Consider the following 13,113-nt stretch of genomic DNA (forward strand, 5'->3'; position numbering starts at 1 on the left):
CAAAAGCAATAGCAACACTCTATATAAACTCTTTATTCAAGTCAACAGTGGAAAAGGAGTTAGATGAACGTTAATAGCTGAGAGGGTTTGTATTTTCTGGTGAAAGAGCCTTGAAGTTAGTTGGTAATGGAAACAAAAATGAGCAATATTTAGATAAATTTAAGACAGAAATGTGCGTAAATTGTCGTTCCGCAGTGTCCTTAATGATTGATTAATAGTGATTCAGAGCAAACTCCTGTGAGGATACCACACCGATAAAACATCGTCTCAAGTGGCTGCGCTGGTCGTTTGACTTTTGTAATCTTGGTTTCACATTATTCGTCCTTGACACTCATAACATATAAAACATCTGTTCATTCAAAGATGAATAAAAGCGAGATGTATGAAAGACTTGCCGTCTGTTGATGCCAGCCTGGGTGACTGAGGGTGCAGTGCCTCAATTCTCATCATTTGTAGTTGCTTCTTTGTCATTAGTGATTGTGCAAAAACTAGACCAGCTGGTTTTGAAATAGATACTTCATTAAAACAGACACGACATCAGGCAAGAGTATCACACATTCTTGAATAGATAAAAAAAAACAGTGTGCCTGGAAGGCTGAGCGAAATAAAGTCTGTGTATGTCCTTCTCCTTTAATTTGACAATGTTGTCGGTTATAGCAAAGCAATTAATCTACGTGCGTGTCCTTTTATAAGAAACGATAGAGACAATTGGTTTTGTGTCCCTTAAGGCTGTTGCAGTAAATTGATCGGTTTGATGACTGATGGAGTCGGCAAGTCATTTAGGAACCACGTTATTGGTTTTTTCTAAACTCCTGGTGCCGTCGCACCTGGAGTCAAGGTTTGTCTCGACCTTGCAGATGGTGTTTGTTTCTGCTGGTACAACAGTCAAAGCACTCGAATATAATTGTTCAAACTCACGATCATCAGAAACAAGTGGTCCCTCTGGAAGGTTAGATGCTTTCTTTAAGCTTGGGGAAATGGTGGACCTGTATCTAATGGATATTTTTTTTCAGAAATGACATTTTATGGTTTGCGGTACATTTTCGCTCTGGTGGCATTTGACAAAATAGAAATGTTTACCCACCCAGCATGCTCTCTCATCTGTGCTCTCTCTCTCGTTTCCCTCGCTGACCTCATGTCAGATGTAATGTTTCCAAAGTAGAATCCCTGAGGAGTGGTGCCCTTTTTTTTGGACACTAAAAAGAGAATATAAGTCAATTGCTTTACTCCTGTTAATTCTTGGTCAATAGCCTCTTTAGTTGCTGAAATGAAACCACTTAGCTTATATATTTGAATAGCAATCTGTAAAATAGACGCAACAGAAGGACGGCAACAAATAAAAGCATTTCAACAGTATAAACATGCTCACTGACCAAGCTAACAGCTGCGGGCCACCCCATGCTTGAATTAGTCGCAAATATTCGCAGCACAATGTGTGATTAAATGAAACACGAAAAACGCTTCAACGCGTCTCCATCTGGAGTCAGCCAAACATCCAATTTCCAAATATAACGGGATACCTGAAAACTGGTCTTGTTTTGTTTATTTGCAGAAAAGTGTATGTGATGCTTGGGAATTTTTGGACAATAGAACAAAACAAATGTTGAAATGAAAAGGAATGGAGTATAAGACTCACTTGCATGCGTTGCCTTCTGTTTGAGCTCTGATCGAGCCCTTACAGACAGAAACCAAAAGACAGAGGCAGCTGATTTTTTTTCCAGTATTTCAGAATCAGTTTCAGGTAATGTAGGTCATTAGTTATAGTTTCAGGGTTTGAGTTTGCTGGTTATTTTTCCTTCATCTGTATTTTTCTCACTGCTCGCCAGATATAAAGCTGTCATTGAAGCCTGCTCTCTCCAGCCTGACATCGACATCCTTCCACAGGGGGACCAGACTGAGATCGGCGAGCGGGTCAGTATTGCAGCTCCATGCCAGCGAATCCCTTTGTGGCCCTTTTACCTTCTAGATTTTACCTACCTTCTAGATTGCTTCCACTGCGACTTATCAATTTGCAGGATCATAGCAAGGGTTAAACGGTTATATGTGTGTGAGAGAGTTTGCCTGACCTTGTTTAGCATAGTAAATGTTATATCACATTTGTTTCTGCACCAGCTTCATGAACAAAGCATGATCTCACTTGTTTTCGTAGCTCCTAATGAGTGAAACAGATCCATAGTTCTACTATCGCTTATTGTACCGGAGGCCTGTAAAAATGATCAGACTCCTCCCTCTGTTGCAGGGAATTATCCTTTCTGGGGGACAGAAACAGCGGATCAGTGTGGCCAGAGCCTTGTATCAGCAGACAAATGTAGTCTTTCTGGTGAGTCAGATATCTTCAATCTGAAAATGAATTCAGTGGATATCTCCCACTATCGGATTCATAGATGGCACCGGTGTCTCCTTCCTATTTAACCAAAGCACTCTGCTCAATGTCTGGACAATTACCTGCATGTTTGCATTTAAAGAATACAGAAATAACCACATTGTAAGGTTTCAGTTGAGAAATTAAAACAGTAGTCTTGGAAGTGTGATAACTGGCTTTTTGGACTATCTACATTGGAGTAAGTAACATCCAACTGTCTTAGTGAGTTAATTTAATTGAATAGATAATTGACCAAAAACCTCCCCTCTTTTATGTACAATGTGATTGTACACTTAGCCCCCAACCCCCCCCCCCCGGAAAAAAAAAAAAAAAGATTGACGATGAAATGTATGTATGTATGTATATGGTTCTGAGATGGCTGATTGGTTGAGTGCTCACTTCTGACTTCCGAATACTGGTACTTCGGATCTTCTGTGACTGAATTGCACTTTTTGTAAGTAGCTTTGGATAAAAGCGTCTGCCAAATAACTTTAATGTAATATGATGTAATGTAATAAAAGGTAAACATGCATGAATAAGGTTTGAAAACATAATGCCGTCTCACAGAATAGAGCTAATGCTTACTGTTTTATTATAGCAATGTAGCTTGAGTCTCTCCAGAACAGCCATGATGAACTTTAGCCCAACATGTTTGACTTCAAGGCAGGGTATCTTTTAGTAGTGTGGTGTTCCTGTTGTTTATCTTCCTCTGTATATATTTCTCTAGGACGACCCATTTTCCGCCTTAGATATCCACCTGAGTGACCATCTCATGCAAGATGGCATCCTCAAGCTCCTCAGAGAGGAGAAGAGGACGGTGGTTTTGGTTACACATAAGCTTCAGTACCTACCGCACGCAGACTGGGTAAGACCTGTGTGAGTGTGTGAACAAACTTTGGAATGACACACTTCTTACTCTTTCGTGGCCAAAATAAAAGGAATGTCTATTGTACAGCTGTTATAATGTTAAAGATCGTACAATCCAATTATGGAGATTGATTTTCACTCTCTGATAATGTTCAGGAACATTAATTCAATGTGGTTGTGTCTCTGTTTGGTGTGTTATTAGATTATTGCCATGAAAGATGGTACAAGCCAGACAGAAGGAACCCTGAAGGACATACAGAACTCTGAGCCTGAACTTTTCGAGCAGTGGAAAACACTCATGCACCGACAAGACGAGGAGTTTGAGAAGGTATTTAACTATTGGAGAACTCAAACCGATGCCCATTGTTTTCACAATTTGCAATTGTGAAAATATTTTGGGGTCAAATTTGGGTCAAACGGCTGTCTGGAGTTAGAAATACCAGCGAAAAAACTGGTAGAGAAATTGACCGTGTATGAAGACAAGTATCAGCAAAAAGGAGAAAAAAAGAAATATAAAAAGAAACCTTTTCTTCCAAACTTTTGCAGATGATCATGCCAACAAAACATTCATGAGAGGGGGGGATACAGCCTGGAATTTCACAATGTCTGTACAGATTGTGGTGCGTTGTATTCTCGTGAGATTCAAACCACTGTCATCATGTCGCCCTCAGGAGACGGTGGCTGCAAGCATGACTGATCTGGAGCGAAAAAACCTGCGGAGAGCCATGTACTCCAGAGAGGCTGTCAGGACGGAGGAGGATGAGGAAGGTGAGAGGTCACCGACTGCCATGATACTCAAAAACAGTGAGAACAGTTGAAGAGAACGTATACAGTGGTATATGTACATAAATTACATTATTCAGGCAGTAAAAAAAAAGTTTGAAAAAAAAAAGTTAAATATCGATTTATTGTTGTTCTTGCTATTAATCTTAATTTTATAGTTATACATGATTTTTTGTGGATCCTTCAGAACTCACTTGCTGCTCATCTGTGTTAAGCTGACAGTCAGTTCACTGTCTGCATCAACTTGAAATATCATGTCTATAAGTGAAAATGATTTTGGTGGCGTGGGATTTCCCTTTTCCTGTCGTTGTCCTGATGAGAAGCCATTGCTTTATATATTTCGGGGTGGTGTGAGAACCAACCCAGGCTGGTTGACGCCATGTTCTTTTTAGGATCCCTTTTTGTGCACGTCAAAGAGTAATTTGAGAACCAAACGTATTGCAATTTAAAGGACCTCCCCTTGCACGTTATATCTGTGAGACTGACAGCAAACCAAACATATACACATTTTGGATTCACAGAGAAGTTGAATCAATTAACACAATACATTTGAAGCGCGAAATGTATTTTGACTTACCTCCATTACAATTCTCTTCTTTTTGCCCACAAACATTTTTTGCTGTCAGACAACTATTAATAAATAAGGTGCGTATCGTTTCAACAACTGTTTGTGTATACAGATCTGCGGATTTGCTTGCAGGCATCTGCATACCTACGACCAAAAGCGGACACTGACCTTGTGGTGTTTAAAAGAAGTCCCGAAAACCCTCAAATTATTCTGAACCTATATTGCACCTGCTGCATGATTTGCAGTGATCTGAATGTCACCAAAATACCCGGGTTTTAGTTTTGTCCCTATGTTCTTATAACATTCAGACATTATTAGGTATCTCCCATTCTAGTCTTCTGGTTTACGCTATGTTTTGGGGGTTCTCAGAAACCGGACGAGTTAACCCTGACAAGTCAAACCTGTCTCACCAAGTTTCCCGTCGTGCCTTAATCATGAATCTAAACCCGTCATCTGTGTTTGTCTCTGCTTCTTAACGCGATAGTGGTGGGAGGTGTTAAGGTGCGGTGGCTTTACTCTTTGTCTGTGTTTTGTGTTGTTTCCCCTGTGCTGGTGACACCCCTGGGTGGACTTGCGCGATGGCTCCAGCAAGTATTGCCCTCTTGTTCGATCAAACAGGTGTGGCCTGAAAGCATGGTCTTGAAAGCAAAAAAAAAAAAAAAAGAGCCGGAACGCAAAAAAAAATGTCTGTGAATATGTCACTGAACGCACATCGGCGCTGTATCTGTTTTCCCAACCCGTGAGAATTTCATCTTTCGTTTGTGTTTTTTTCCCTCGCTTTCTCTTCAGTTATCTGTGTTGCTCCTCAAAACAAGCCTGCATGACGATAGACTTTTTAGGCCCCGCCAGCTGCTCCATGTATTTCTTCGACTCTCATGCCGCTTCTCTGAGTCTTCTGTACACCCACTTGCAGCTTCCTTGACTAAAGCTTGTTGCATGATGCGTTGTGATATATTTACATCAGCAGTGGGGAGGAGGTGGGAGGTTGTTCATATTAGCTCCTCACTCCTAGTCAGTGTGTCCCTGCTACTTCAGCAAAACACTGAATTGATCCTAATGACCCTCTGCTTGCAGGACAAAAAAGGGGCCTCTGCCACCCATGTGTGTATTTGATCAAATATGCAACTGAAACCTCAGAGCCTGCACGTTTGGATACGCTTTCAAATCCTTTGGAATCGTTTCAGGACCTGACTGGTGGCAGTTGCAGTATTTCTGCTCTTTTTCATTAAATTGAGATCATTCCATATGAAAATAAAGTGAAACTTCACTTAAGATTTAATCACAAGTTTCTGTTTGTACCCGCTTTAATCACTTGTTGAATATTTGCGATTTGCCATTTTCGAGACAGGCCTTTAATTCATTTTGCACCCACGAATACTATTAAATTACCATTACTAGTGCTAAATACTATTAAATCACTTGCCTTTTTCCTCTTCCCTACATGTGGTCTGACATTTTTACGATCTCAGTGGATCAAATGCTGCTTTTGACTTTATTTCTCAGTTCTAGCTTGAGTTGATGCTGGTGACACATTGATTAAGGTCATTGTTTGTTTTCTCAGTGTTGCATTCAGACAAAGTTCTTTTGAATGACTGTTTATCAGCTGTAAAAACAATCAAAACCACTAATAGAGACCAATATCTAACAAGAATTAAGCTTTATGTTTCTGCATCATTTTTGAGGCTCAGTACCTTTGGATAGTTTGCATGGATAGTGTTCCATAATAGCCTATGTTACATTTTGTGAGAAAGTTTTAAGCTTGAAAAAATGCCATGACACTATCCCAGGATATTATATGTTCTCCAAGCCTTCCCTTAAGTTTTATAAAAACCTCCAACTTGCTTGAGTCAGTTCAAAATGTAGTTTCACCACAACAGGCAAATGAAGGTCCAGCTACCTGGCAGAGGCCTGGGAACTGATGTAGTTACATGAACATCATTTCCAAAAAAAATCTACAATTAGAGGCAGTCCAGAACATATCTGTACAAATGGATTAAACAAATCATTGCCAGCATAAACGATGTATGGCATCGTTAATAACTGAAGATTATGTCTTGATATTGATCATTTCAATTATCTATTTCTTATTTCTATATTTGATATCTATTTCTATAACTTTACAGTACATGATGAGATGGAATGGCAGCCTCCTGCTGACCATCAGACAGAAAACAGATTAGCTTCAACATTTTTAGACCACAAGGCTTTTCGGTTCTTCTGTAAAAAAACTGTTTTTTTTATCCAAACAGTGATGAAAAAATAACCTCATTGGGGCTAAATATAGATTCTGGAATCTCTTGCAACTTGTGTTTTTTTCTGCTTCTGTCCTTATTTGCTCTATTCTCGTGTAGGAGTGTCTTGGACAGAAAGAGGAGAAATCTATGTGAGAAAAGTGTGAAAGAAAGACAAAGATGCACTGAGGAAGAGAATTTAGGAGGAGCGTTAAAATGTTAAAGGGCTGAGTCAGGAGAGGAACGCACCAATAGACTCAGAGATAAAGTTAATTTAAGAGAAGATAGAAAGGTTATTTTGTGAACCCAATGTATTTATTGTTTTCTAAACAAACAAATAACATCCTAATCAAGCATTGAGATGATACATGTAAACTCCTATCTGTTGACTCCAGAGGAATCCCTGGAGAGTAATGAGGACGACAACCTATCGCAGGTAATGCGCCAAAGAGCCACTATCCCCTGGCGCTCCTGCGGCACCTACCTGTCCTCCGCTGGCCTCCTGCTCCTCGCTCTGCTCCTCCTGTCGCAGCTTTTTAAACATTCCCTCATGGTTGCTATTGACTACTGGCTGGCATACTGGACGTCTAATGTCATCAAGGCAAAGATGGAGGCCAAAGCTCACAACTGCACGGTTGTCAAGGTGAGAAAATCAGTGTTGCAAATAGATGGGGGTGATTTGTCTGAACAAAGGGCTCTGTGTATTTTATTTGAGTTTCTTTTGTTTGACACTGCATACACATGTTTTACCACAAACAAGTGATGGATTCCGTTTTTCCAAATCAAGCTGAATAAATCATATGTCATATATATACACATATTATATGTATACATGTCACAGATTTATATTTTCTTTATGGAAAACATGACCATTTGTCATATATGTGTCTGTTGGAAGAGCGAAATGAAATGACATTCTTTTCTCACCAATTTCCTTGATAAATCCGTTGAGTTGATTTGACCATAGTCTCAAATTTCCCAGAAGGTGTGAACAAAAGTTTAACTTATTCAATCCACAGTAATTTATTGATATATGGTCTGTTTCTTGGAGGAAAATGACATGTAGTCAATACTGTCTGAATGCTACTGAGCAATTCAGTGGAAAAGTGGTTTAATTATAGAAGTGTCTGGGTTTTACATCATAAAACAAATTAAAACTTGTCAGACTTCAATGTGTGAAAGAGAACATTTACTTGTCTACTTTCTATTTTAGTACATTCCTCTTCAGTAATGCTGCTAGTGTACACACACAAACACGCTATTGTACACACACATGGGAGTGTACACACACACACACATAATGCCAGCACAATAGCTTGACAGCCAAACACTGGTACAAAAATAAAACTGTTGTGAGACGGTTAAGCTGCGATGTTCACACGTTTGGGCCTCATCAGCTGCTAACAATCATTTTCCAGGTCCAGGTATGTGTGTGTATGTGTGTGTGTGTGTGTGTGTGTCCATGTCTCACATTTCATGGTCATGCAGGGGTTAAAGATGGAGCCAGCCGAGGTCTGGAACTGACACTTTAATAGGCTCCTTTTTTCCTGTCAAGCACAGACTTAATCAATCACATCCACACTTCTCTTATTCTGTCATGCACACACACACGCACACACACACTAATTCACATAGAGACGCACGCTAAATGTTCTATTAAGAACACTTACATGCCATTGGTCATCTTTTTTTGTCAGTGCCAGGTTTATCTAATGGACACCCTGCTGTGGATCAGCCCACACAGGACACTCAGAAGTCAAGTTCCATTATCAAACACGAGCGCTGATACATTTCTGTCACGCCACAGTGTCGCATAGCTGCTGCTGCCTCTCTCTATCTCTGCCTCTCTTTCTCATGCACAGACTTGTGCGCTACATGCAAATAGTCCCATGTCCCACATGCACAAACACACAGGGTGCAGTTTCCCCCACATGTTTGGCTTGCTGTCATTAATAACAAGAAAAGAAAGGTGACCTTCTAATACTGGTGATATACAGTTGGTTTGAAAAGCAATAATCAGCTTTTGCGTCATCGATTATCTCGATATCAACTGATAATCATCAGTTTTAAGTTAATTTTAAACATGTCAGTCATGCATTAACCCTGTTGGTTTTCCTTTACATTATGCGTGTGTACAGCAATTCATCTTTCAGAAAATGTTTTCCTAAACAGAGGAAAGGCTCCCACTTACCTCAATTGTCAATAACTATCAGTAAGATAAAAACATTCATCGTACTTCATGACATCGGCCGGTTTCCGGACGAATTTGTGTTCTTTTCCTTCAGGCTCAGTCTTCACTGGACATGTTAAAGACTGACCTGAGAGAAAATGTTCTGCAGACCTCTATCATTTAGATTTGTGTTGCAACCTGAGCTTTGGATGGTAATAAAAGTAGCTGAAATCCATGTCCTCTATGGAGAGGCTGGACTTTGACTTTGAGAGGACAAGGAGACTGACAGCAGGAAGGTCTAGAGCTGCAGCCCCTTCATATTACAATCTCATTACCCTTTCTTCGGGTGCCAAATAATCTCCAGATGATTCACCATTAAATTCCAAAATCTGTTGTATCACAATCTGCTAATGACTGTTGTATTTCTCTTATAAATATTGCAAACTCAAATACAAAACCTAGCATACCCATAGCACCCATAGCACAGGTTGTTATTTGCGATAATTCGAATTGCTTCAGAATGGGGAAAGAAGAGGGACAGGTAGTATCCTGCTTAAAACATTTCATTGAATTTTGTAATGAATTTAAATGTAAATTGATTTTGTAAAGGATGGCAGACTGGGGCACTCAGATGTGGGGTATTAATTCTTTTTCTCTTGAATGCCGCCAGCTCAACCCCAAAAGCTTCAGCCATGGATTGTTGCAAAAGTTAATTTTTAACCTGTCTCAGTTTAATCATGCATATAATTACAACTTAGCAACCTGGCTGATGGGGGAATCATGTTTTTTCCTCTTTGCAACACACACACACACACACACACACACACACACAATTAAGTCCCATGTCTCTTCCTGCAGGACTGTGGCTTCAGCCACTCGCGATATCTATCTGTGTTCAGCATTCTGTGCTGCCTGGGTATCATCCTCTGCCTCGCCACCTCTGTGGCCGTGGAGTGGACCGGCCTCAAAGTAGCTAAGAAGCTCCATCACAACCTGCTCAACAAGATCATACTGGCCCCTATGAGGTAGAACGCTCAGCTGGTGTGAGTGTGTGTGTGTCTGTGTGTTTTGCAACTCAGCCTCATGAAGTGTGAAATGTGGGGAGAAGCATTGTCTGTTTTTCTGTGCGCAAAAAAACACATCATTTCGACAAAGAATCACAGTAAAAGGCATGTTTTACACCTCATTACTCAAAGCGCCATCTGCCTCTTTTAAACAAAACCAGGGAGACGTCGCTTACACACATAAAACCCCGCATGAAGTCTGTATGAACTCACGTGTTTGGTTGAATAAACGCATTTACTTCACCTGAAAAAATTAAACTGAAATTAAGCTGAATTTGCACAGCAACACTGAAAATAAGCACAACATTTAGGAAATCTCAAAAAGAAAAATGAACAAACAATTTGAATACACCATTCATGCATCACAAATGTGTCCCTTTGATTTTACTAACAAATGGAAACAGGATTTTATTATTTTTTCCATTTTTCCTTTTCGCTCCCAGGCTCTTTGAGACGACCCCTCTGGGCAGCATCCTCAACAGGTTTTCCACAGACACAAACACAATCGACCAACACATCCCCACCACGCTGGAGTGCCTCACCCGCTCCACCCTGCTGTGTGTGTCCGCCCTGGGCGTCATCTCCTATGTGACCCCCGTCTTCCTCATCGCCCTCCTGCCGCTTGCTGTCACCTGTTACTTCACTCAGAAATACTTTCGTGTGGCATCCAGGTGGGTCCGGTTAGGGGACAGAAAACTTACTTATAGTAAACCTAATCAAATCTGGAATTGAATATCAAAATTGTACACTATATAGAGCAGGGGTGGGCAATTATTTTGGCTGGTCGGCGACATGTCTTCATTAATTTTTATGTGCGGGCCAACTAGTTATGTTAATTGAGCAAAATTAATATTGCAATTTAAATATTGAAATTTTAGGGTTTTTTATTATCCATACAATCATCCATACAAAATTAAACAAAACGAAAAAAAAGCAAGCATTGTTTTGAAACTCAAATTGATTGAAAATCAATTATTAAAAATATTCAAAGAAAAGAGTTTGGTGGGCCGGATAAAAAAACAGAATGGGCCTGATGTGGCCTGCAGGCGGTCAAATGCCCAGGTCTGATCTATAGGAACATTAAACTTAATTCGGGGAAATTTCAAAATCTGCCACTACTGTGGAAGAAAGTAGATGTTGCATATTTTTTTTATTAATTTGTCAGCCAAAATTTCAGGCTTGTAGTCTTCCTTTAGTTTCTGTCTTTATTTGAATAAAGAGTTACAGAGGTTAACGGTAAATTAAAACACATTTTTCCAAAAACCAAAGTGAAAGCAGGACCAAGACACATGTTTAAACTCTCTTTAGAAAGCATTGGCCCTTCAGAAGCGGCCCCTGAGTTTTTATGTGTTCCCAGTTTTAGCAGAAATATTTTATAATGTAGCCAGGTCATATTTTATTTATACGGCACCTTATCACAAAAGAGTTGTCTCATGACACTTCTCATGTCGAGCGGGTCTGGACTGCACTCTTTAAAACGATTTACAGAAAGCCAACACCCCGCCATGAGCAAGCGCTTGGCAACAGTGGCGAGGTAACGCTGCTTTTTACCGGTGCAGAAAATATGGGATTTATTGTGGCTTAAATATTCATAAAAGAAATCATGGTGTGCGCCAAGCCATGCCTACCGGGAACCTGCAAAATTAGAGATATCAAGGTATTTGGAGAAAATATGAGGTTTCTATCATGCACTGATGGGGGGAACGTGATTGCAGACTGGAAAGGGAGATTTTTTTTTTAATTTTGGTTTTGAAAAACTAATATCCAGAAATCTCATCATGGGGTGAAAAATCTGCCAAAATAAATACAACTATTTTCTTGCACCCTTTTTCCCAACGCAGATATTTTCACAACCTCCCTCCCCTAAATGCTTAGGTCAGAGTTTCCCTCATGTTTTCCTCTGTCTGGTTGTCAGGGACCTGCAGCAGCTGGAGGACAGCACCCAGCTCCCCTTACTTTCCCACTTTTCGGAGACGGTGGAAGGCCTCACCACCATAAGGGCTCTCAGGTGATTAAAAGCACCTTTTACAACCTATGGCTCTCACTTCACTTGAGATGTTTACTTTGAAGGACACGGTTTTGATGCATAAGGAGGATCTAATAAAACGACCATTATCAGCTCGGCTGTAGTGAGCGTGTGAATTGCATTTTTAAGTGCATAGCGAATTATTGTTTCAGTTGTGACGTTATAAAAGTCCCACTATCAATTGAAGTTGCATCTTAATCTCCTTTTAATGTCATGATTGAGCGACATGAGGACAACTGCTTCAGATGGCCGTCGCAAAATCAAAACTACAAGAATAATGAAAGAATATGAAATTTCACTAAGATTTTTTTGTGTGTGTTGCAGGTACGAGCCCAGGTTTAGACAGAGGCTCCTGCAGTTCACTGATGCCAACAACATCGCCTCTCTCTTCCTCACTGCCGCCAACCGTTGGCTTGAAGTCCGCATGGTAGAGATCCCTATACGGCCGAGTACTTTCAGATTCCAATCGATGTCGCTTATGATTTCCTTCGGCAGTTGGTTCCCAGATTTTTCATGTTTCGATTAACTTTATTTCACCCTTCTGATACAGCGACACACTTTCTTTCCATTCGGGTTCAATTATTGACAGCTCATTCTGGTCCCTATGTTTCGGATTTGAGAGGTGAAATTCAGATGTTTAAAGGGAAATTATCATGTTTACCATGATCCCAAAAGTGAAACAAGGAGATAAACGCAACTGTCTTCTTATCTGAATGCAATACGGAGCCAGAGATCCCCCTCCGCCCCAAGCATTCCCCCGGATGTCTGTGCTCCTCACCCTATCTCTAAAGCTAATGTGCGGAGGAAACTCCTTTTGGCCGCTGCTTCCTCTCAGTGAATCATTATGTGACTGTTTGTCGGATCCTCCTCTAGGCCACCTGAAAATGCCTCCCCGTGGTCATCCTTTCAAGGACATGATTTTTGTCGGTTGAAAAAAAAAAAAAGGAAGATCAAGACAAATTAAGTGAAAGCGGAAATTGAGTTTTCAAAGAACAAACATTCCAAGAATGTTAATACATTTACAGATCAAAATCGTCAGCAT

General features: G+C 40.3%; 1 protein-coding gene across 5 annotated transcripts in view; it reads left to right on the forward strand.

Annotated features, from left to right (window-relative positions):
• The window catches only part of abcc8 (ATP-binding cassette, sub-family C (CFTR/MRP), member 8), a 56,833-nt gene that overhangs the window by 36,596 nt on the left and 7,124 nt on the right, over nt 1-13,113 (forward strand). For 3 of the 5 annotated variants that reach the window (XM_086162627.1, XM_086162630.1, XM_086162632.1), the window contains exons 20-30: nt 1,827-1,911; nt 2,240-2,320; nt 3,090-3,227; nt 3,432-3,557; nt 3,901-3,996; nt 5,132-5,198; nt 7,207-7,454; nt 9,840-10,006; nt 10,489-10,716; nt 11,961-12,053; nt 12,396-12,498. In XM_086162627.1, the coding sequence (XP_086018753.1) occupies nt 1,827-1,911; nt 2,240-2,320; nt 3,090-3,227; nt 3,432-3,557; nt 3,901-3,996; nt 5,132-5,198; nt 7,207-7,454; nt 9,840-10,006; nt 10,489-10,716; nt 11,961-12,053; nt 12,396-12,498 (1,432 nt within the window). Of the gene's footprint in view, nt 1-1,826; nt 1,912-2,239; nt 2,321-3,089; nt 3,228-3,431; nt 3,558-3,900; nt 3,998-5,131; nt 5,199-7,206; nt 7,455-9,839; nt 10,007-10,488; nt 10,717-11,960; nt 12,054-12,395; nt 12,499-13,113 lie in introns of all 5 variants that reach the window. The other 2 variants (XM_086162631.1, XM_086162633.1) reach the window with 1 other exon arrangement.

The sequence above is a fragment of the Fistularia commersonii genome, chromosome 17 (assembly GCF_037954325.1).
Source record: "Fistularia commersonii isolate RoL2024-O1a breed Wild chromosome 17, RoL_Fcom_v1.0, whole genome shotgun sequence".
NCBI classification, from domain to species: domain Eukaryota; kingdom Metazoa; phylum Chordata; class Actinopteri; order Syngnathiformes; family Fistulariidae; genus Fistularia; species Fistularia commersonii.